At 40.1% G+C, this 25,553-nt stretch overlaps 1 protein-coding gene across 4 annotated transcripts in view; it reads left to right on the top strand.

Moving 5' to 3' along the window:
• Syt14 (synaptotagmin 14) overlaps positions 1 to 22,919 on the top strand; it is a 137,574-nt gene extending 114,655 nt beyond the window's left edge. For 2 of the 4 annotated variants that reach the window (XM_076941640.1, XM_076941638.1), the window contains 3 exons: positions 11,784 to 11,973; positions 15,101 to 15,157; positions 16,380 to 22,919. In XM_076941640.1, coding sequence (XP_076797755.1) covers positions 11,784 to 11,973; positions 15,101 to 15,157; positions 16,380 to 16,693 — 561 coding nt within the window. In that variant the 3' untranslated portion in view covers positions 16,694 to 22,919. The remainder of the gene's footprint in view (positions 1 to 11,783; positions 11,974 to 15,100; positions 15,158 to 16,379) is intronic. The other 2 variants (XM_076941641.1, XM_076941639.1) reach the window with 1 other exon arrangement.
• The last annotated feature ends 2,634 nt before the right edge of the window (positions 22,920 to 25,553 follow it).

The following is a 25,553-nucleotide window of genomic DNA, read 5'->3' as shown; positions in this document are numbered from 1 at the left end:
ACTATATTCTATCTAGACCTGCATTCAGTATTTTACCGTCTACATTTTTTATTATGATCATCTATGGGATTACTTACCTATACTACTAAGAAGCAAAAATTTTCCCTTCACAGAAGACTCTTAAGTATTTTAAGGAGACTGGGTCAACAGGGGGCAGCACGATCTTAGGATATTTAAATTTTGGTCATTTGACCATTCAGAAACAAGATATATAGAGATCCTGTGGTAGGGGCATTTTGAAGCATAGAATCCCTTTATGTGAAATGAGATGATTTATAATACAATTATATAAAGCAGATACAGTGATTTTACTAAAAGAAATATTACTTTATAGTACTTACTTATATTAAACACTGAAAATAATGAGCTTGCTTTAAACAAAAAAAAATTAAGAAAATCTTTTAGAAAGTCCAATGGCTACCTTCCATTTCTGATGAGGAAATTGAACCCGTCTCTGTCCCCATGCCTGGGAGCCTGCCATTGCACAACTGTGAGTACCACACCTTAGTGTCATCGCACCACTGATATTCAGTCCTGTTCACTTCTTTGGTTTTCACAGTGCATCTTAGAGGAAATCCTGATTTGCACTGGTGGATTGCAAATGATAACTTCAACTTGTTATTCTGCAGTCTCCAAATATTTTTTAATTAAGTAAATTACAGGAAAATGTTTGTTCCATAGTGGGGAGAATAGCATATTAAATCTATGATACAATCAAGTGTTTTGCTGCTTTGTAATATACATCGGCAAGTAGTGTAATGGCAGAGGCAGACATAGGTGCAGGTGCTCCACACCTCTCAGGTAGACTGAAGCATGAAGATGCTGACTGCTCACCAGCCTCCCACATTTCCTCACCTGACACGATGCCGTCTCCTTTCATCCACTCATGTCCCAGATTGTATGTATCTTGTATTTTAAATAACTAAAGGCATATTTTAAAAACAAAATCCAGTAGAGTCCAGAAAGTACAGTTAGGGTAACTAAACATCATCTAAAACATAAACAATGTTTCTAATAATAAAAATATGCTTATAAACAGAGTCAGATAATTTTATTTAAAACATTTGTTCATAGAAACATTCTGTGCATTTAAAATACACCAACCTGGAGGCCAGAGATATAACTTAGCAGCTAACAGCACACAATGCTCTTGAGGGAACCCAAGTTTGGCTGCTAGCAACCATGTCAGGTAGCTCACTACCACCTATAGTTTCAGCTTAAGGTACCTACATTCATATAGACAGACAGACAGACACACACACACATAATTATAAATAAATCTTTTAAAAATTATTTTGAAAACAGCCCACCAACCTGTATAGGAATAATCAGTTGTACCCCACTATGTAAGTCCAGTAGCCAGTTTGAATAAGCTCACCCTCCATTGTGTCCAGAGATCACTTCTGGAGGATAGAACTGTACAAACCAGCAGCTCAGCCAGTGTTGCAAGTCTAAGAAAGGAAGCTTTTCATTTTTCAGGAATACGATGGAACAAGAAGTCAAGTCCAGGACCCTAACCTTATAGTAAGATCATGTTTCAGCACTCAGTACTTCCCAGAAGACTCAGCCAGTGACCAAGTAGAACCCCCAGTGAGATGGCTCAGTGGATAAAGTGCTTTTCTGAAGGCATGCAAACTTGAGTTCAGATCCCCAGCACTCCAACAGCGATATGGGAAGTAGAGATAAGAGATAGCCTGGTGTACACAGCAGAGAACAAGAAACCTCTTCCTCTTCCTTCTTATCTTCTTCTTCCTCCTCCTCTTGCTCCTCTTCCTTCTTTTGTTTTTTCAAGACAGAATTTCTCTGTGTAAGAGAGCCCTGGCTGTCCTGAACTCTCTTTGGAGACCAGACTTGTCTCAAACTCAAGACATCCACCTGCTTCTGCATTCTCTCAAGTGCTGGGATTAAAGGTGTGTGCCACCACACTTAGCCTTCTTTGCTTTTGTATCTACTTTTCTCTCATATATTATCTCAACTGGAGTTTCCCTCCCTCATCTCCTCCCAGTCCCTTCCTTCCATCTCCCCTTTTACCGAGATCCACTCCTCCTTTCCCTTCAGAAAAGGGCAGGCCTCCCAGGGATATCAACCAAACATGGCATATCAAGTTGCAATTAGACTAGACACATCCCCTCATCTTAAGGCTGGATGAAGCAAGCCAATAGGAGGACAAGGGTCCCAATAGCTGGCCCAAGAATCAGACAGCCACCACTCCAGCTGTTAGGAGTCCGACAAGAACAAGATACACAACCATAACATATAAGCAGAAGAGGGACTTCAGGCCCATGCAGGCTCCCTGATTGTCAGTTCAGTCTCCGAGTCCTTTGAGCCCCGCTTAGTTGATTCTGTGGATTTTCTTATGGTGTTCTTGACCTTTCTTGTTCCTACAATCCTTCCTTCCACGTTTCAGCAGGATTTCCAAGCTTTGCCAACTATTTGACTGTCTCTGCCACGCCCATCATTTGCTGGATGAAGCCTTTCTGATGACAGTTGTGTACTAGGGTCCAGTCTAAAGTGATAAAGCAATATTATTAGGAATAATTTCCTTCACTTTTATTCTCATCCTGTTTGGTAGGTCTCTGGGCTATCTAGACTCTGGTTTCTGGCCGTCTAGACAGTCTCAGGCATGGGCTTCCATTTATAGCATGGGAAAATACCTTGGCTTAAAGTGAACGATCAGAATAGGCACTGTTCCGAGCCCCTCCATGTCCCCTTCGCCCGCGAAAAAAGACACGTGAGGCAATGTTCGGGTGGTTACTACAATGAGGCTTTACTTCTTGTATAAGCAGAAGCGGAAAGATGGAAAGACCGGAAAAGGCACTGCTTATATACACCCTAGAGTGATGTGTTCACTTCTGATTGGCTGTTCACTCATTACCCATAATACGCCCCGGGTTGGGCAGTGACTTTGGCGAGCTTTTTGCCTTTTGCACCTGCGCAGTCAGTTGTTTACTAGTGGGAGGACAGGATGCCCACGCCATCTTGGAATGGCGAATGTATCACCGCTAACCGCGGCTTCCTACAAGGCACCAAGGTTGAACTCTAACCTCCACACACATACTGCAGTTTTTGCACACGGAAACACACATGCACACATATGAAGGGAAGAGTACATTTTAAGGCTTAAGGAATCTGAAAGGTAGAATGAAAATGCTGAGCACATTGTGTAAGGAGAACTCCAGAATGAGAAACAAGATGTGGAGATGGACAGATCATGAGATGAAGAAAACATGGCCCCACATGGGAATATTTAAATTGTTACACACCCAGGAAAACTACAGTCAAAGAATACAACTCCAAAGACAGAAGGGAAATAACACTGAATGAGCACAGGGAATGTGTGAGGAAGCTGCAGTTACTCCCACAGGCTTCTCAACAGCTCCAGGAAGGTAGAGGCTGTGCAGAGGTACAGAGTGATTAGAAGCTTCCATTCTCATACCATCTAAATCGTCATTCAACATAGAGAGGAAACTCCAGATATTTCCAGGCAACCAGGAGACCTACTCATAGACTGTTGCTCAAATAATGGCTAGAGCATACATTTATAAGGAATATATTGAGTTCAAAAGAAGATATGAAATAGAGGCAGTGGAGAGTCAAGAGACATATGCTATATGTTAAATGTATAGAAAAAAATCTATAGAAGCAGAGGTAGGTTACGCAGTAAAGCACGAAGAAGGACACAGATGATTTTAGCAACAGAATAGATTCAACTTAATGTATACTTGTCCAACCTCTGCCCAATGATATTAAAATATGTGCTTTTTTAAATACACAAAGAACATTCATAAAAGCCAACCATATGCTACACCACAAGGGAATTCTCCACAAATATCATGAACTACTATCATAAAAACTTCATCCTTTGACCACATTGTAATGAAATTATAAAATTGTTCGACAAATACCTCTAAAGTGCACAGCGTATTTGCCAGATGTTCTAGGTTGTTGGTACACATTAATGAGAAAGGTCTTATTCTGCATATATTATAGCTCTAGGGAAGGGAGGGGACATGTAACAATATTGCAGTGGGTTGTGGTGTGCAAGCATTGGAAAGCACTGGGGGAAGGAAGCAAAAGGAAAATCATGTGGGACAAAGTTCTGTTTAAATGGAGGGTCAAAATAAGACCTGGAGTAGGCAGAGAGATTACCATATACAACTTGGGGGAGGAATATCCCACACAGTAGGAGCAGTCCACCTGGGCATGGAGTATGTGTGCTGAGTTCTGTATCATGAAGCTAAAATACAATTGCAGAGTAGAGGAGATGAGGTAAATGGCCACTCCCTATCCAGATCTGTTTCCTGACATACAAATTATAAGCATTTTTAAGTTAACCCTGAGTCAGAGATTAAGACAGCAGAAGTTCAGAAAATTTACAATAAAAAATAAAAGCATTTTTCATCTTGTACAGTATACTTCTAACAATATTATACCCAAATGTTTGGTCTTAAGTTTATATTAAGATAAGAAAAGCCTGATGTGTGATGCACACTTGTAATCTCAGCATTTGTAAGGTGGACAGACGAATGAGGATAGAGTGCTGAGATTGAGACAGGGTCTAAGCTACCCAGGCAAGGATTGGCCTCACTCTGTAACTCAGAGACCTTGAACTTGCCATCTTTCTGCTTTAGCTTCCTGAGAAGCTGGGGTGACAGTCCTGAGCCATCAGGCTCTGTTCCATCATTACTTCTTGCTTGGCTGTGGTAAGGCTAATAACACACACTTAGCCCAACAAGAAGCCTGATGGAAGTTGTAACTGGGGCATCACCCTCCTCAGAGCATGGGTAATGGTCCCCACAAAAAGTGAATCAGGGGCACACGACTCAGTTGAACAGGCTGGTCAAGCATCCATAGCTTTCTCTTAAGACCATAGTACCCAGATTTTATTTGAGGTACCAGCCTGCAACTGCATTGGTCCAGTTTTTATTACTATAATACAACACCCAAGACAGTAGAGAAAATAGGTGTGTTTAGCTCATAGTTTTGGAGTCTGAAAAAACCCATCCGCATGGGTCAGGCTCTTTGAGGGGCCCTCTTGGCTGCAGGAAATCATGGTACAAGTTTATGTGTTTTGGCAGGAGAGGGTACCTTTTTCCTCTTCTTACAAAACCACTAGGATTCAGTCTTGAGAGTTTTACCCATATTACCTGCTGTAAACACCTCTAAACAAGACAGTCAGGTTATACAATTAATTTATAACATTGGAGTTTAAACTGTATAAGTTGAGAGTGGGGATCGTGTTCAACCCATAATGCAGACTTTCTTCCAAACTCTTCCTGGCCCTGACTATCCAGATGTGCAGATCTTCAGCCCCCTGGAAGTGTTCACTTTTCTCACAACTCACAGAACTTCAAACCATCAGGGAGAGCCTGAAAATGAAACCAAGTATAGGGGACAAGCTTAAGGAAGAGAGGAGGGAATCTGGGTCCTGGGATGCAGGTTAATGTCTGGACCAGTGACTGCCTGAAGCTCTTCTGTACACATTTGTCATACCTGAGCCAGTACATTCCCTTGCCCAGCTGAGTTTCTTCAGTCTAGGCATTCCGTCAAAATCTGAATTACAACAGCACCACTCAGTTTTAGGCACACTGGCTTCCAGTCCCACTCAAGGTAGACTATCTGCCCCTGCTCTCCTTATCACTACACTGTAGTTCCTTTGGGTATTTCTGAGTCCCTAGCAGATTCAGCCTGGCCACTCACTGCCTCTCCTGAAGTCACCTCTGGTTGTCACACCCTTGTCTCACTTGGCAGTGCCCTCTGTGTTCCCATCACCCATTTTTTGTGTAATGAAAATTTTTTATATATAAATAAAATTAGAATCTGAATGCTGTCTTCCAGCCACAGTGAGGATACATTCAACAGATTATTTGAATTTACAGTGATTATTATACAGTTCAGTTTCAAGTTTAAAATTTTGAATGTAGTTCCAAGTAAGCTGGAATCTACTTAGAGTCAATGGGAAGCTTGGTATGCTTACTCTGTAGGAAATGGCAGTTCTAGGTGTTAACTTACACCTATAGGCACCACTAATGGGCATTGATTCTGGATAAGATTAACACTATATAGAGTTCTCTCATCAGTCTGAAATTTTGAGATTTTTTTTTCTTTCCTCACAGAACTGATAATAATCCTTCACCTTCTGGCAAAAAGACTTCATGAAGAAGAGGAAACATTAAAATAAAGTCTAATGCAAGATGGGGGAATTTTGACTTTGAGGAGCCTGTGGTACCACTCATTTATACCAGCTTAATTATGGTTCAAATTAACCTGGCTCTGGGTTAATCGCTTGAAGTTACTGGCACCTAGGCAAGTCCTGTTCTAATTTGTGATCAGGTCTACAGAGACTGCCTAAGGTAGAGTGAAGGAGAAGCAGCAGCATGCAGTCTGCCATTGTCCCTCCACTCTCTGCGCTGCTCTCCACTTACACAGAGACCATATCTTCGACACCTTCTCTAAGGTGGAATGCAGAATGAACCCCTAGAGGACAGCCTTGTCTGTGATCTAAGTGATCTGTGCTACACCAAGGCTGACTTGGACAGAATGTGATCATCAAGGGTCTTAACACTCTCCCTGCTGGGCTCAGCAATAGGTTTCTCATAGCAGTAACATGGCCAGAGAGGTGCTTGTCCCCTTAGCGTTCCTGGTGATAGCTGCCGGGCTGACAGGCAGCTATTAGGTTCACATTTTGTTCTAACAGATGCTGCTGGTACAGCAGCCTAGTGTAACAGATTCAGCAAGTGTGTTCAAGCATGTTTTTTACTCCATTTTCAGAAGTAATAATATCACCTGATTGAAACTAAGATTGTGCCGGGCAGTGGTGGCGTACGCCTTTAATCCCAGCACTTGGGAGGCAGAGGCAGGCGAATTTCTGAGTTCAAAGACAGCCTGGTCTACAGAGTGAGTTCCAGGACAGCCTGGGCTATACAGAGAAACCCTGTCTCAAAAAAAAAAAAAAAAAAAAAAAAAAAAAGGAAAAAAACCAAAGATCGTATTTTCTTTTCCAACTGTCAGGAAAACATACTAAATGATATGGGGTTTTACTCATGATTTAGGAATATAAAATATATATTCCTTTTGGCTCCTACTCTGTGATTTAGAGGTATATTTGAAAAACGATATTTTATCTTCCTCAAGGCTAGATCAATCAGTTAGTTGAAATATGCACTCATTCTTTTTTATTACTTACATAGGCAAATGTGTAGGTTTATCTAAAACATTAAAAAAATTTAAAGTTAAAAAATGTAACTGTGTGTATGTGCATGTCTGTGTGTGTGTGTCTGTGTGTGTGTGTCTGTGTCTGTGTGTATGTCTGTGTGTATGTATATGGCTGTGTGTGAATATGCCAAAGTGCATGTCTGTGTGTGTGTGTATACATCTGTGTGTGGATATGCCACAGTGCATTGTGTGTGTGTATGTGTGTGTGTGTATACAGCTATGTGTGAATATGCCACAATGCATTGTGTATGTGTATGCATCTGTGTGTGGATATGCCACATTCATTGTGTACGTGTGTGTGTGTGTGTGTGTGTGTGTGTGTGTGTGTGTGTGTGTATAGATCTGTATGTGGATATACCACAGTGCATTGTGTATGTGTGTGTGTATATATCTGTGTGTGGATATGCCACAGTGCATTGTGTGTGTGTGTGTACAGCTGTGTGTGAATATGCCACAGTGCATTGTGTATGTGTATATGTATACATCTGTGTGTGATATGCCACAGTGTATTTTGTATATGTGTATGTATACATCTGTGTGTGAATATGCCACAGTGCAGTGTGTGTGTGTGTGTATGGGTGTGGGCTTCTTTACAGCTGTGTATAGAGATGATGGCACAGTACATGTTTGGTGATCAGTGGACAACTGTCATAAGTCATTGTCTCCTGCCACCTTCTAGGATAGATCTATGAATTAAACTCAGGTCACCGACTTCCCACCCATGAGCCACTACCTGTTGAGCTATCTCTGGCACTAAAAATCCTTTAATCATGTTGTTATAAAAAGTAGCCTTTCTCGTTTCCTCTTCCCTCTACCCCTTCCTCTTCAACTCCCTCCCTTCCTGTTGTCTTTTATCATGTCATCCATTCTTTCCCTCTTCTATTCCTGTTCTAACTCAGGAAATTCCTTTAGAAGTCTTCAAATAACATACTGAATGTTTATTCTACCATCATGTATGTATGTTCGTGTTTTCCTTACATCAAGTAATCTTTTTTTTTTTTTTCAAGACAGGGTTTCTCTGTGTAGCCCTGTAGCTGTGTAGCCCTGTAGCTGTGTAGCCCTGGCTGTCCTGGAACTCACTCTGTAGACCAGGCTAGCCTTGAACTCAGAAATCCGCCTGCCTCTGCCTCCCAAGTGCTGGGATTAAAGGCATGCACCACCACTGCCCGGCTCAAGTAATCCTTTCTTAAGCCGTTTTTCTTATGAAAACCCAGTATACTTTGAAAGGGGCAAAAAGCAGAAGTGAAACCACCCATTTATCACAAGTATATGCAGGTAAAATAAAAACAAAGCCATTGCCCCGGGATCATCCATCACACTCCTCTAGAATTAGCCATACTTTACATGTATATATACTTGTTCTTCTTCACTGTATTACAACCCACCATACTTCCGAACTAACTAGGGTTAGTTTGCTAGATGATCTCCAAGTTGTTTGCTTTGGGCTTGCTTTCAGTAAATACAGTTCATGTGAGCAGGTGACCTTCTGGGCCAACATTTCAGAGTCACACTTGTAATGTTGTAATGGTTTTTACTGTTACGAGCTACATCATCATATGGGCTTACCAAAAAGCCACTGTCTGCACTGCCATTTTGGTCTGGGGTGAGGAGTGCCTTTCTGGCTTTATTTTCTTGTCTCTTGGTGGTGGCACTGCATACATCTCCAGTGGGTATATACGTAGGAGTGGGATTGCAAAATCATGGGGACATGTATCTCTGACATTTTTTTAAAGTAGTATCTGCTTACACTCCCACCAGAGAAAGACAATGGTTCCCTTTCTCCATGTCCACACCACACTAAATATTCTTTTAACCCATGTGTTTATTGTCACCTCTGGGTTTGAACTAGCAATGCTAGGGAAGTGCAAAGAAACCTTTGAGATTTCTATTAGAGTTACATTTAATCTACTAGATGACAGGGGGAGAATGTTGCCTAACACGTTCAGTAAGCTTCTCTGGTAACGAACTTTTCGTGTGCTTGGCAGTGCTCATGTTTCCTTTAGATGCCTTTCAGGCTAGCATGCCGCACATTGTGTTAATTTTGGATATTTTATGTTTTAGGCTGTAGCTAATACGTATGCTTCTTTTCTTTTGTTTGATACAAGATCTCACAGTGTAGTCTTGGCTAGTACAGAACTCACTGTGTAGACCAAGGGAGGCTGAAGTCTGAAGTCCCCCTGCTTCAGCCTTCTCCGAATTGCTGGGGTGCAAGCATGAGCCACCATGCCAATGTCTATAAACGCTCCTTTTTATAAATTTTGTTTTCAGGTGTGTTATTGATGTATTTGCTATCTTTTTTTCAAATTTTACCTTTTGTGCAACTGCAGTTCTTCTGTGGATTTATTGAGATTTCCTTTGTACATTTGCATACATGAACAAGCTTAGCCACTCCTCTTACATTATGATGGCTTTAATTTACTTTGCTGCTGTTTATTAAGGCTAGGACCTTCACTGACTGTGATTTCTAACATAGTGAGTAGCGACCGAAATTAGGAATGGTTAACAGTTTCAAAGAGGCAACAAATTATGAAACTTTTTGAGACCAGGTCTCATGTATGCCAGGATTGACTGGAGCTCACTGTGTAAACAAGAGTGGCCTTGACTTTTTCTCATCTTCCTTCCTCCACCACCTGAGTGCTAATATTACAGGTATGTGCCACCACACCTAGCGGGTGTGGTGCTGGAGACTGAGCCTAGTGCCTTATGTGTTCTCTAGCTCTGTCACCCCACCCTGTGCAGATGTTTTATAAAGTGTAATATATGTTGTGTATCAGTGGATTTGGATTGCTAACAGTTTCTTTAGGAACTTTAAATCTAGATTCATGGAAGAGTGGATCCTGTGATACGTGCTCTTTTTATGTCTTTCCTAAGCTTTAATTCTAAGGGTTTGTTAGAGTCCTAACACAGATGGAGTTAAAGACTGTTTCTTCTTTGCTCTCTGAAAGTGTTGGAAGAAGAGGATTATCACCAGTTAAGGGAAGCCGTCCCCGCTATGTCTTGTTTTGTGTCTTAATTTTAAAACCTTTTAAATTACAAGTTCAATCTTAAGTAAGATGGTTGGGATCTTCTGTTTCTTCTAGTATCTCATCTGTAAGCCATCATTCTCTAAGAGTGTGTCCACTTCATCCAAAGTTCAGATTTGTTGAGAGTTGTTTGCCCTCTTGTGTATTCATGACCTGTAGAATATACATGTACTCACTCTCTTATTGGACTCTCCAGATATTTATCCATTTTTGTTAGTCTTTTCAATTTTAGTTTATTACCTTATTCTCATTACTATTTAGTTTCTCAAGAATCACTTAGAACATATTCAAATAAATTATAGATCTTGTATTTCTATTTGATCAAAAATCACACTATGGAATTTCCCTCATCTGAAATTGCTGTTACTTGTTTGTTACTGTAAGGAAGCCCTCTGCTCCACCACCAGGTGGCTGTGCTTTGTCCACAGATTGATCTTACCCATCTTCTCCTGCTCACCCACCCAGTCCCTGAGGGGAATATGAGGCCACTGGCAGGTGTCTGTTTCTCCTTAAAGTTATGGGTATTTGCTTTCTGTGTCTTCAGCCCACATTATAAGGTGCACATGAATCTAGGATTTTTCAGTTTTCTAGAAGTTGAATGTGTTGTCATTGTTGAGTGTACTTCATCACCTCCGTGAGTCTTGTCTCCTAGGAAACGGACACATAGTTCAACGGCTTTCTTTGTGGTTATTGTATGCCTAGAAAAGTCTACAGTGTGTTTGCTTTTCTGTCTCTCTGTTTTGTTTATTTATCTACATGTGCCAATCTTTGTCTTTAAGAATATAGTTGAGATGTTTAGTGTAAATAAATTCATATCCATGTTTTGAGATTGATACACTCTTTAGAAAACAGTCTTTTAGCTTTAGAAAATACCTCATTACCATGTGTAAGTTGAAGAATTTGCTTGAGCTATTAGGATGGTTCTGTGATGTTGTCAACACTGATGATCTAAGTTCAATCTCTGGGTCCCATATTGAAGAGAAAGACCAGCATTGCTGGCTGTCCCTTAACTTTCACATACATGCTGGCCACATGCATTTGTATGTGCACATACACACATATGCAGTAGATAGATAGATAGATAGATAGATAGATAGATAGATAGATATGAATAAATTTTAAAAGTTCAAAAGTTTTAAAAGTTTAAAAGTTTTAAAAGAAGTATCTTTGATTTGTCTAAAAATACGCAGGAATTTGGAAATTTTTCCATCTATTACTTGACTGAAATGTCTACAGACTATTGGTAATTGTTTGGGAGTGTGTTATGTACCTCTACCTTTGTCTTTCTGGTGATGTAATTTCAATACACACAGAATTGCCATTTTATTGCTTTTGTTTGTTGTAGTAGTTCGTGGTGATGGTGTTTGAGACAAAGCCTCTGTAACTCTGCCTGGCCTGCAATTTAGTGTATAGACCAGAGAGGTCCACCTGCCTCTGCCACCTGAGTGCTTGTAATAAAGGTGTGCCCCACCACACCCAGCCAAAAATACACTTTGTAATCTGTGTTTTATAAATTACTATAACAATTTCATATTTGCTCTACAGGGCTGTGACTCTCAGGTGAGCTTGTCTGAGGTATCCTGTGGTGACAGTACGTCCTCCTGTCAGTCTCTTGAACATGGCTCTGTTCCAGAAATCCTCATTGGGCTCCTTTACAATGCCACCACTGGAAGACTATCAGCAGAAGTGATCAAAGGCAGCCACTTCAAAAACCTGGCAGCAAACAGACCACCCAGTGAGTGAAAAAGAGTTATTTTTATCTTATGTTTTCTGCACTTAGGGGACTCACATCACTTTAGTCTTAACCAACCACAGTGAAACACTGAATCATCAGCCAATCTGTTTCATGTTTTCTATTCCCAGTCATTTGGGTAGAGGAAAATGTGAAACCCAAAATATTAATTGTATGGTGACAGGAATTTTAATTTTTCATAGTGTCTGCAGAATAAATTATCCCTATCATAGCTATTATCTTTTAATGCCAGAAGAAGTTACAGCATTTTTAAAGTAACTACTATTCACAGTATTAACAGAAAAGTATATAGCTTTTGTTAGCTAAAGATTAATGTTTTGTTTTCTGTCTGTGTGCAATACTCTGAACTAATGTAACTACTTCTGTATTTCTCTTCTTTTATCCTTAACACCTCATGAAGAAAGTATTTCCTCACATTTTGTTCTCCTTTGAAATTATAGGGGCTACCGATGTAATTGAGTGGTACAGTATATACTTAGTATGTACAGTCCCTGCGTTTTATCACCAGCACCATAAAAAAGAAAAACTTATTACCCTACACAAAACAAACAAATGAAAAACATCACTCCGCAAGCTAGCAAGCCTTTTTCCTCCCTTCCCAGTACACACAAAATCAGGACAGTGTTTGACCTAGGTGACTGGGGGGTGGGGTGGGGGAGTAAAGCCCATTTCTCCTCTACCATCTCTGTGTAGTGAGGATGAGAGTAAGTTTGGGGAGTGCAGAGAGGTTGTCCCTACCCCACTCCAGAACTGTTGATGGCTGTGAGCCAGATCTAAATGGGGAACAGAACAACTTCTCTGTATTTCTGTAAACTAAACTTGTTCATGCCCTGGACTAAAGCTTTGAAAGGAAATTGTAAATAATTAATAGCTTAAATTTGTTAACTCATTTCCCAGATACTTTTTTAACACACTCTTACTCAGAGTGCCAAGCATAGGGGGAACTTTTTTTATTCTTTATGTTAACTTGCTTTTAGATGCCATAAAATTCATTATCAATGAAGCTGAAACATCATAAAAAGATACTAGGTTTGTAGCAAGAAATGTTGGGAAGCTTACTTTATACATCATAGAATGTGCCTATCCCTAAATTGAGAAGTCTGAAAGGCAAGGCTGGAGAGATGGCTCAGCAGTTAAGAACCCTAGCTGTTCTTCCAGAGAACTCAGGTTCAGTTCCCAGGATCCCAAATGGTAGCTCACAACCATCTAGAACTCTAGTTCTAGGGAATCCAGTGCCTTTTTATGGCCTCTGCAGGCACCAAATACACACTACATGTAGGCAAAATGCCCATACACATAAAATAATGAGATTGTTAAAAGAAAAATCTAAAGAGAAAATATCCCCATAGACAAATGGCCAGACCCCACAAGTCTGTTTCTTAATAGGTAGAGTTAAGATCATGTGTCTTACAGGGTAATTGTGAGAATCAGACCTGACAAAGGTACATAAAAGTAGAATTAGTACCATCCAGTTTCTCGTTTCGAAGAGAAAACTGAATGTGTGAAAGAACATTCTGAGAATAAGCAAGCTGGAGAGTCTGACTTGATTGTCTTCATCCAAACACACTGAGAATCTCTCCATGGAGGGCTGCATGGAGAGAACCCAAGTAAGATTTGCAGGTGAAGACAGGTGAGCTCATGAGGCCATGGCAACCACAAGTCTGTGTACCTAACCATAAGTCATAGATGCAAAGACAGTGTGGCACTGCAGCAGGAGACAGAGCAGAGCTTGGGGTCACACTGCAACAGGAGACAGAGCAGAGCTTGGGGTCACACTGCAACAGAAGACAGAGCAGAGCTTGGGGTCACACTGCAGCAGGAGACAGAGCAGAGCTTGGGGTCACACTGCAGCAGGAGACAGAGCAGAGCTTGGGGTCACACTGCAGCAGGAGACAGAGCAGAGCTTGGGGTCACACTGCAGCAGGAGGCAGAGCAGAGCTTGGAGTCACACTGCAGCAGGAAACAGAGCAGAGCTTGGGGTCATACTGCAGCAGGAGACAGAGCCGTGCTTGGAGTCACACTGCAGCAGAAGTAGAGCTGTGCTTGGTGTCACCTTGGGGTACCAGCTGGAGACAGAAGAGAGCTTGGGATCACACTAGGCACCAACTGGACACAGAGCAGAGATTGGGGTCACAGTGAGGGTATTGGCTGACTTTAGCTGGCAATAATTTTTTGACAAATACTTAATTGGACACATACCAAAAAGTAGCAGAGTGAAATGATATGGTGATATACAAGAGAGAACATGGAATCAGAATTAAAATGGAGCAAAGGGCGAGGTTATGTGGTAAATATGTGAGGATCGATGGACATCTACAGCATGGAGTCCATCCTTCAGGGAAAAGGATGATATGACAGTAGTTGCCATTACTTTAGAATTAGATCTTCAGCCTCAGCTTGATTAGTGGTATTAGCTAGGAAGTCACTAGTACATAAATAAAGCCAGCTTTTAAAAATAATGATATTAAGGTGAAGCATTTATAAATGACATGTAAGATGTTTGCAAAGTAAAATTTAAAACAGTTGTACCATCATGTCCTAAATTAATTATAGCCCTTCATTGATACTTAGGGTCTAAGCTATGAACTGTTGTAAACCAGATAACCTCAAATTCTCCCCAAGAAACAGGAGCAATACTCAAAAGCAAGTATTCTGATAGTTGTATTTCATTTTATATAACTGAATTCTTGATTATATTGGAAGTAGTCAGAATATTTCAAATATGAAATACTGCATGGGTAAAATTAAAATGTAGCACAGTAGTGATCCTATAATGATTGCATTTGATCTTTTATAGCCTGATAATTTGCATGATTCTATATGTTCAATGTGCTTTAGATGAAGAAGATACCATTATAAATATATCCCCCTCTTAAAACAGTGTAATTTTTGTTTAAGATTACACAATGATGTTAAATTTTTTCATTCCATGAAATTTACAAAACAACCCTTTGTTCAGCCCTCTATCTGGATTAAAATGCTAAAGTTTTATGTTTTTCCACTCAAGTGCACAGTGTTTCCTCTTTAATTCTGACCTTTGACCCTCTTTCACCCAACAATTGACATCTGGTCATTATTTCTTTTACTGCTTTCCACCCCCTGTTGTCAGATGGACTGTTCTGTTGTCTAAAACACTTGATAGGTGGACAGGTTTATATAATCCGAGGTGAGTTCCTGTAGAGGCTAATTGGATGTTGTCTTTTCATGCAAAAACAAAATGCCCTAAAACTTGCCAGCAGTGAGACTGTCCACCATGTTGGTTTCCAAAACAATGCACATTTTTATCTGTGGTATTTTAAATAAAACTAACTTAGTCTTTATCTCTGATTATGGATGATGGTATTCAGAATATCAACAAATGAGCAAAACTTTTTAAAATAAAAGTTTTTTTTATTTCTTCGTATTTTGACTTATCATAGAAATACATATTTCATGAGACCATTGCAATTATCTTTGAAATTAATTGAAATTTTGATATGAAGTACACATGATGGATCAACATGCTGAGATCATTTGCATGAATCTAACAGACTTGAAAAGTCTATTAAAGTGAGGATATATGTCCCATATAAAAAGGTCTTGAAGTGTTACATTTCACTTTGTACACGTAACATCATATTAGTGTTTCTGTAAATGATGAAAATAATTAAAATTTCATTCTTAAAATTTTACATTAAATTATGCCTGAAAGAAACCCAATAGTATTTAACTTACCCTCCCCAAACGCACATTAAATGTACTCTTGCATGAAACCAAAAGTAAGTTTTACTTGGTTTGCTAAATGTTGACCCCTTAAGGCATTTGGCTTCATTGGGACCCTTAAATGTTTCAATATATATCTAAAAACCACATCCATGCAGAGATTCTTCTGACATTTCATCTTAAGCTGTTTCAATGTCACCTTTGCATTCTTGTCTCCCTCCTCTCCTTGCCATCTGCCTTCATCTCTGTTTGTTTGTTTACCCTACTCTCTGAGAACACAGTGGAATGCTGTAGTGTTGTGGCTAATTGAGCTTGCTAAGTGTCTATTAATGCTATGATGTCCCGCTTAGTGGAGTGAATAAGGTGGTGATGGGCAGGGGAGGCTGCGGGAGGACAGTGAGGGGCGGGAGGGGAAGGAAGGATTATGAGGTATACCTTTAAATTCCATTCCTAGAAAAATAGTGAGGCCAGGTCATTATTACAACCCAAGAATTTTCAGCCTACTTAGCATTCTCTGTACTTATTATGTATTTAGTAAGCATTTATATCAAAATTGAGTTAGCTGAGTTTTCATCAAACATGGTATACACCATATCCTTATAAAGTGTAACTACCTGATTTATCATAAGAAGCATTGTCAGTTTGTTTCAAATGATATTTGTGGTGTGTTGATTTCCTTCCTTCAGATACATATGTTAAGTTAACACTGCTGAATTCCATGGGCCAAGAGATGTCCAAATGCAAGACATCCACCCGCAGAGGGCAGCCAAATCCAGTGTACAAGGAAACTTTTGTTTTTCAAGTGGCCTTGTTTCAGCTTTCTGACGTGACTCTGATACTGTCTGTGTATAACAAGCGCAGCATGAAAAGGAAGGAGATGATAGGCTGGATTTCCTTAGGTCTGAACAGCTCTGGGGAGGAGGAGCTCAGACACTGGACTGCAATGAAGGAGTCGAAGGGACAGCAAGTGTGCAGGTGGCATGCACTGCTGGAGTCCTGAGGAAGCCGCCTGCTGCCTAAGCCCAGCACTGCCTCAGAGGAGCCGTTCCCTGCAGAGTCCTCGTCAACACCCTACCCTACCACAACGCTTCAGTGAAAGATGGTCCAGTGCTGAGCTGAGGGGAAAGAAGCTTTGTCTCTGGTAGAGCGAGCTCACACGAGAAACCAAGAAACTTGTGTCCTTGATGTTCAACAGCCCTCCAGAAATTGAATTGCATACTTTTTATGTGAACTTGATTTTCTTAGCGAAAGAACTAGGAATTCCATGGAGATTGTGGCTTTAAACCAGAGTTTCCATTGCAGCACTACGTGTCATCTCCCACATGCTGTCCATAAGGCATTTCAGTGGTCAGTCTTTGGGTGGATCTCAGTGAGTACAGTCTTGTCGCAAGGTGCAGGTTCACTCACACTAATGATAGTTTCATTTCAGATACGGTCTCTCTGTGCCTCAGCCTTTCTCAGTACTAACCCAAATGCAAAATTCCCTGAAGGACAGTTTAAGGCTGATCTGTTTGACGTTTATTCCTTTACCTCCTCTTTTTTCCCCTGACCCAAAGAGACCATGCCCCTATGATCCCGAGCAGACCTTTATGACTGTACTGCAGAATTTCATAACTTTATGTTCCAGCCCTCTGTGTACCGTGTGTCCCAGTGTAGAAAATGGTAGAGCAGAGCTGTCATTTGGAATTGCTTTCGGTGGTCAGTCTTTACAGCTATATGATATGGCAGACACGGTAGATAGCTGTTGAAATTGGAAGACAACTCTAGTTAAAGGAATTTTGACTATCTGTTCTGATTGTCTAGTCTCCAACAGGAGTAAAACAGGTAGCATTCAAAACAGAAGCTCCTGGAGTCCTTCCTCACTCACTCCCACTTCTTTGTGGTTCAGTTTTATTCCAGTTAAAATCATTCTGAGATATCCCCTGTGCTCTAGTGACTTGTGCTATGTTCTGTGATGTTTTCAGCATGATGTCACCCTGTGCCTTCCATGCAAGCTGACCTTGCTTACACAGCTGGGAAGCCATAGTTGTGAGTTTGGCCTTTAGAACTCATAGGTGTGAAACTCCTTGGCAGTCCTATGGCCTTGCCCTGCTCTGCAGGAAGCTAGGCCATGCACTGTGCTGGCCTCCATTCTGCAAGCATTTTCCTGTCGTATTTTCATATTTAGAAACTACAGGACAGCTGGAAATAGTGTAAGCTATTTTCTTTTTAATTTTCTTCTTAACAAAATTTTATGCATATACTTTATTAGAGTGTTTTCTATATGTGAAAATATTTTCCTTTTGTTCTTTCTCATTTCTAGTTAAACTAGACAAACGCATACCATTTACCAATTAGTGAAAAGCTATATCATGGTTCCAATCCCAGCTGAGCACTTCGGATTGTTACTGTGAACTAGAACTCATCAGTACCAAACTAGCAGAGTTGTGCGCTGACTTACTAAAATGTGGCAGTACTGAAAGGCCTTAAGAAACCCCAAAAGACTTCTACATTTTTACCTTAAAAGAAGGCACCTTTATACTTTCAAACTCAGCATTTTAAGGAAAAGAAAATGTAAATAAGATGCACAGAGTTGGTTTTAAAATGGAAGTTTCAGATCCCAGCATGGTGGCTAGCATTTAGGAGGCTGAGGCAGGAGGATTGCTGTGAGCTTGAGGCTAGCCTGGGCCACATAGTTCCAGGCCTTCCTGGGCTACAGAGTGAGAACTGTACCACCAAAATATAATGTTACAAAGTTACATTTAAAAAAAAAAAAAAAAAAAAAAAAGCATCCTTCTATCTTTTCATTAGTGAACTTCCCAGAATCACTTTGTTATAAAGTGAGTCGGGTTAGAAATTAAAACATGAACAAGAAGCAAGTTGGTTTTTTTTAAGTGTTATTAAAGAACAGAGTGAGGCAAAATGTGAACAAGATATAGGTTACACTGAAAATTGGGCACAGGCATTTGATGCTCCAGTGAGCTTTCGCTGGCTTTGAAACAACCGCCTGCATGACTAACAACTGCTGTCTTCCTATTAAAGTCTCTGGTCTTTTTTGTAACAAAGCTCAGTTGGACATCACAAGGCCAGCCTGGTGCTTTCACTGTGTTGAGAGGGAAATCTGTTATTTGTTAAACCTCCTTCCTGGAGACTGGGCCGAGAACTGTGTATACTCGCAGAGGTCCTCAGGGGTATCTGGCATGGTATAAGTATCACTTTATATATGGCCTGGAAATCGATTTCAGTCTTCCTTAACATTAGAAACAGCCTTCCCTCCATCCAGTGATTATAAATTATATATGTGCACATAACTCCACACGTAAATGCACATGTAAAGGTGAGAGTGCCCCGCCTTCTCACATAACTGAATAAAAAGGCAATTCTCCAGGTCATGGATTGCTTTCTATCTTCTCTGTGTAATTCCCAAATGTGATACTAGGTTTGCAGCCAAATGCTGCCATTCTGCTGCATATGAAGCAAGTATGTACCTTTTCCTCTCCTGTGATGTAACAGAAATACTTCTCCAAATTATCTGGGCCACAAATGTTGACTCGAGAACTTGAAAATGACAGTCTACACCCTTATTATTCTGCTAAAGTCAAATGAAATGTCCAGTTTCAACAGCTGACTGGTATATGGACATTCAAGAGCCTAATTTCATAACTTCCCTGGTGTGGCTGTGGATTACTGTCCAGAAGTGCAGGATTGCCCCAACTTTCAGAAGCTTCTCCAGTCTCGGTGCCTGAATACTAGCCACCTTTTATTTGAAATACAATTGCATATTATCTCACTGCACATTGATGAGTTTTCAGTAATGTGCTCACTGACACAAAAGTAGTTCATTAGGCCATGTTTTAAGAAACAGAAAAGACTTAAGCTGCCTGGATGCCTATGCTGTTGCTGTAAAGTTGGGCCTTGGCAGGGGGGTCTGATCTGATCTGTGCAAAACCCAGCTCTGTCTGCTAAATCACTGCTGCTTCTACAAACTGGGAGTATAGCCAGTGCCCGGGAGTGTGACTGCATCAACAGGGAAGCAGAGACAGAGTCGAGGCTGTTCTTGGCAATGAGGAATACAAGTAATATCGCAGCTTTATGAGAGAACTAAGAAATAAGTAAGCTGTTTGAAGTGTACATGGTGTAAGGCCAGTAGTCACCAACTTTTCTAAATCCTTGTTCAGATGTGAATAGAAGTAACACAAAGTTCATTTGCATAAAACTACCATTTACCTCCATAGACTGAAGAATTCATAGAAAAATTCACACTGCTAGTTGTTCTTCACAAGTTTCTTTTTCTTACTTTCTTTATAATCCAAGATTCTTCCTCTTCATCTGTCAGTTGAACACAGACATCAGCATCACTGTCACCAGCCAGTGATACTGAAACGAGATGAGGCATGCAGTAAAGCACCTTAAAACCACGCCTGTGCCCTCCACAGTACTGGTGATAGTTAACCACTGTAACTTAGTAAAGAACTAACACAATAATGTACTGTCTTATTTGACTCACAAAATATTAAGAGGCAAGTAATATCATCAGTGTTTTATCCATGAAGAAGTTGCTGCATGGAGAAGCTGAACTGACCCCCTAAGGCTGCCCCTCTTAAGTAAACCCAGTAGAAGTGGGATTGCTCCAAACCCACTCATGCGCATTGTGTCTTAACTCAATTTATTGTGGGTGAAAGGAGCAGCATCATATTGGGCAAGTGCTGCCCAGCTTATCAGAATGGCAGAGAGAAGTCCAAGAGAACAGAGCTTGGAAAGACAGTGCAGGGGGCTTGCCTTCTCAGGACACAAACCATGCTTTGACATCATAGTTCATGAGTGATGTTTATTTAAGGGCTTGGGATTTGTTTGTTGTGTCTACACTGTCCTTATATTCTGAAGATATATTAACTCATTTGTTCTTCTCGACCAAGGTATTTCCATTTCCTGTATACACCTTTCCACCCTGTGAAATGACGGCGTGTCTGCTAACCTGTACTTGTGTCAGGAACCAGAGGAAAGACTGTTGCTTTCCTTTGTACACTTACCCAAATTTGTTTATATTTCTTTTGTTAAAGTTTGTTAGTATTAGACACGATTCTCACATACCCTCTTCCCTGTCATTGTTAGTGATTGCTATATCCTAGAGTCTCTGTGAGCCCTTTGGCTAATAGGAGGCACGCAGCAAATGCTGATGAGTGAAGTCTTTATGGTAGAATCAATACTACCCCTGTGAATGTCTTCTGTGAAGCTTGTCTACTGAGTAGGTTTCCTTTTCTCCTAATATACATACATATGGACCCCACCTGTGTGTCATGTGCTGTTGTAGAGACTATAGGTTGGATAGAAGTCTGCCCTCATCTTGTGTTTTAATGTATTGAGACAGCATCAGGTGGTGTCTTTTACTGTAAGATATGAGGTGTAGAGAGAGGCATGTGCAGGGCATTGGGGCTGCGTGGGAAAGTACATGGTGAGTTCTATTAGAAGGTGAGAAAAAAAATACTGGTTTGACTCCCATCCATCTCCCCATTATTAAACAGACAGTGGCTTCCAAGTTGTCATGTGCAGGTTCTAGCCAGAGACTCTGTTTCATTTGGTGTAGAGAAAGCCTGAGCGTCTAGATCTGAGTGAGTTCCCCAGGAAACCCTGGCTGGCAGCACTGGGGTGTGATACTTTGGTTTCTTATCTACTATTGTTGGCAGGAGTTTCCGTGCCCATAGATTAAGTCTTGATGTGGTGGTGGTAAGGTTTGTAGTCTCTGGGTAACTGAGGAAGCAAGATTCTTGAGAATGAAGGATCACATTCTCTCCTTCTCATCTCTCTCAGGTTGCTTTACAAAAACAATTTCCAAAACTATAAAGCTGAAGTTAATATCATAAAGTTAGAGGAAGGGCTTTTTAAAGGCAAGGATGACATTTTGGCAGCTTATTGGATAAATACTGAGGATATTAATATGTCCTATAATTCACCAACATTTGTTTGCCAGGAGGAAGCAAGGACAACTTTGACAAATGTACTGACACTGTACCCAAGTGTTGTGAGCAATTATTTCAAGCACAGCTAGAAATGTATGGTGATACTTCTAAATAATTTGAGTTTACCGAGAGAAAAATTGTAGCAGCAACATATTTTAAATATTAATTTATTATGTTTATACATAGTTTTACTACAATAACTTTGGCAAAAACAATACAGCAATTCTGAGGAACTTTAGAGCTGATATGAAGGTGACAGCCTTTGCCTGAGCTGGCAGTGACAGCCGCGTCCTAGCAACTTGGCTAGACTTGTACCTGAATTCCAAAATAAGCAAGTGTATCGGTACTGTTTCTCAGTGCTGGAGCTACGAACTGTTAGAGTCTGATAGGCGTTGTGACCTAGTCTTTTTCTAAATCCCAAGAGGCTCATCACTACTCTGGGGCATTGCTTCTCAAAGATAATGCACTTTTTATAGAAAAACTCAATTGATGGGTCTTTTTATTCGGTATCCCTTCTCTTCCTCCCCTCCCTCTCCTCTCTTCCTTTCTTTGAGTTTTTGAGGCAAGAGGCTTCCTTAATAGTCTAGTTTCTACGGAGCTTTCTTACTTATTTTTCTAATAATAGGTATAGCTGAATGATGACGTTTAACTGCTCTGTGAGCAGAATTGTCTCAACCAACCTGAAGAAACGTGCTGCCTATTGGTCTTTCCTTTGGTCTCAACTGTGTCTGAACTGTTTGCTAGTGACTTTCACCCATGAGTGGACTTTGCTCATATGCATAGTATGTCCGTATAGATAGTATGTCCATGTGGTTATCACCCATGAATGTATTTTGCTCGTGTGCATAGTATGTCCATGTACATAGTATGTCCATGTTGTCATCACTCATGAGTGGACTTTGCTCGTGTGCATAGTATGTCCATGTACATAGTATGTCCATGTACATAGTGTGTCCATGTGGTCATCAGCAGTGCTGTGTTGTTATCACATATTTATATGCACTTGGTCAAAACAGAAGCTGACGAGTGTGTGAGCTGTCATTTTGTAGAGTGAATGGCTGAACCCCCTTTGTGTCGTTGGAGTCGTGCTGCGCGTCCGTTGCCTTTAAATTCTCATACCGTCTTTTGTACTCTACACCGACTATCACGGTGCCTTTTTCCTTTTGTATAATTGTATTACATTAAAAAAAATTGCTGACCTGTGTGTAAAAATGTTAAAACTACACCAGTCCAAGGAGATTTTAATGGCAGTCCAATTTTCCAGATAATAAATTTTTGTGTGCATTAAAAGTTACGTTTCTTCACATTTATGTTTAAAAAAAAAAAAGTGTTTCCACATGTGGAGTAGATAAACATCCAGGATGTTTGATGATGATTCATAAAACTCATCCCTAATTCTCAGTGGCAAAAAAAAAAAAGTGTTATCATGACTTTTATACACAATGGGCTAATGTCACTCACATACAGAAATCATCAAGTGGGTCTGTTTGTTCCCAGGATCAGGTCTGAAAAGAGTCACATATGCTGTCAAAATATCTGGGTCATGTTTTCTTCACCATGAATCAGATCTGACCTCAAAAGAAAAAATAGACTCCAGGCAAACATTTTTTAATGCCTCCTTGAAAAGTTCATATAAATCAAGAATAGAATAAGTTGCTTTAACAGGCTGAGCCCTTAGCTGGAATGTGACATGGATTCTGTTACCTAGCTTTCTCTCTTCTTGGCGTGAGCCTGTCCTTATTCCCCTTGGACCCCAGTTTAACAAGACCTTTTCCTAAAGACAGTAGTATAAAGTCCATTGTCTATCAAGGATCTTGAATTTAGGTTCTTTCATGTTGCATTCCCTTGTCTGTTTGTTTCCAGCAGGATAACAACCAGTCTAACAAATACACAAGCATTTGGTGCTTTAGTGTGGCACAAGTCCAACAAGCGGCTTCACCTTATCTCTGAACTTTGAACCTTGAGTTCCATCAACTGGCTAGCCTTTGTTTTCTCTTTGCTTCTTCTTTGGCTTTTGACACAGTGGAGCTCCAGCACCTACTTGATCTAGTTTCCTGTCTTTCTTTCTTTTAGTTTTTTGTTTGTTTGTTTGTTTTTAATAAAGAGTTGTTGCTACTGAACACAATGAAAATGCATTTTTGCTCAAAATAAATGTATCCATAATGTGATCTCCAGCCACAGCTAAGTAATCTGTATCTTTTCCAATGGTTAATTCTCCCACCCCATATTGGTGTTCAAAAAAAAAAAAAGGTTTCTGAGTTCTAAACAATGCCTTAATTAGGGATGATTTGTTACTTATTTGGTACTTGGTAAAAATTTGCATGAGTCATGACTTCCTATTTTCAGAGAATTATAATAGATAAAAGGTGAAATTCCAGCAAAAAAAAAAAAATGGCACTTCTGGAGTCTTGCTAGAAAGTCGGTAAGTTATCATTTTCTACTATTAAAAGATTCATTTATCATCATAACATGTTATTCTGAGGGTTTTAGTTGCAAGTTGCTTGAAACTCCTTTGATCTTCAGCATGCCAAATATTTAAGTCAATTCTTCATTCCCAGAATTATCCAAATATTCCATAATGTTCCTTATTTGAAAATAAAATCATTGCTAACTTAAAATTATAAGACCTTAGTAAAAATGTGAAATATTTGTTTGGTTGTTGAATTATAATGAATTATAAAAGTAAAGATCACTGAATGTGGAGTCCTTAGATGCCAGACAAAGGGGACAAATAACAGTCATGAATCAGTTCAGCAGGCTGTGTGGCTGAGAAAGACAGTTGAGTGATTTTATCATGGAACAGAGAAATCTCAGAAGTCCTATGTGTCTGTAGCCATTTTATGTGAAATACATAAAGTTCTTGCTGCTCTGCACTGCTGCAAGCCATTGATTTTGTCACTCTTCTAGATTTTAGTCATCACAATAGGTGAGTAGTAGATCTCTCTATAATAATCTACAGTTCCCTGTCACTGATGCACAGAGGGGTGTATTTGTGTGTATCTCTGTATATGTCTGTGTGTGTCTGTGTCTGTCTGTGCATCTGTGTCTCAGTGTGTCTGTGTGTGCATGTGTGTGTGCATGTGTGTATGTCTGTCTGCCTATCTGTGTCTGTGTGTCTATCTGTGTCTCTGTGTGTATCTGTGTGTGTGTGTGTGTGTGTGTGTGTGTGTGTGTGTGTGTGTGTGTGTATGTTACTGTGATGCAGTTCTCTGTGTACTTTATCGGGTCCTTTACCAAGCATAGTATTCTGAAAAGGCTTTTCTCTTGGGTGGTAGTATAGCCACGTGTCCTGAACAATGACTTTCACTGAGCAGAAAAGTGACTTTAATGAAGTTCACAGTATCCCTCTTGTTCTTTCATGAGTTGCACTTTTGATGCTTTATCTTAAAATTCATAACCAACCCACAGTCACAGAGATTGTCTCTTCCGTTTTCTTCTTATTTCTGCTTTTATGTTTATATCTATCATCCATTTGGAGTAAAGGTCTTGGGAAGATAAAAGGCTTGACTGATTTTTTTTTTTTTAGATAGGTGTGCAGTTTTTTTCTGGTGCCATCTCTTGGGGAAAGCATTTCTCCTTCAATAGCTGCTCTCATTTGCGTGTCTTTCTGTATTCTCTGCTGGTTCTGTGTCTGGCTACCTGTCCCCCCTGACCGTGCTGTCTTCACAAGCAGACTCTTGGTAAAGCTTGCTGTTCTGTCCTGTCAGAATTCTTTGTCCTTCAGTATTGTCATCTCTGTTATTGGTGGGTTTTGCCTTTTCTATATAAAATTTAGTACCAGTCTGCTTATCTCTATGAAGTGGCTTTTTGCAGTTTACACTGGGATTTGTTGAACATGGAAAGAGTTGGTAACTTTTAATACAAAGTCTTTGAAACCAGGAACATAAAATATCTTATTTATTTATTTATTTATTTACTTACTTA

Source organism: Arvicanthis niloticus, chromosome 10, assembly GCF_011762505.2.
Source record: "Arvicanthis niloticus isolate mArvNil1 chromosome 10, mArvNil1.pat.X, whole genome shotgun sequence".
In the NCBI taxonomy this organism is placed as follows: Eukaryota; Metazoa; Chordata; class Mammalia; order Rodentia; family Muridae; genus Arvicanthis; species Arvicanthis niloticus.
This window is presented reverse-complemented; position numbering and strand designations above follow the sequence as displayed.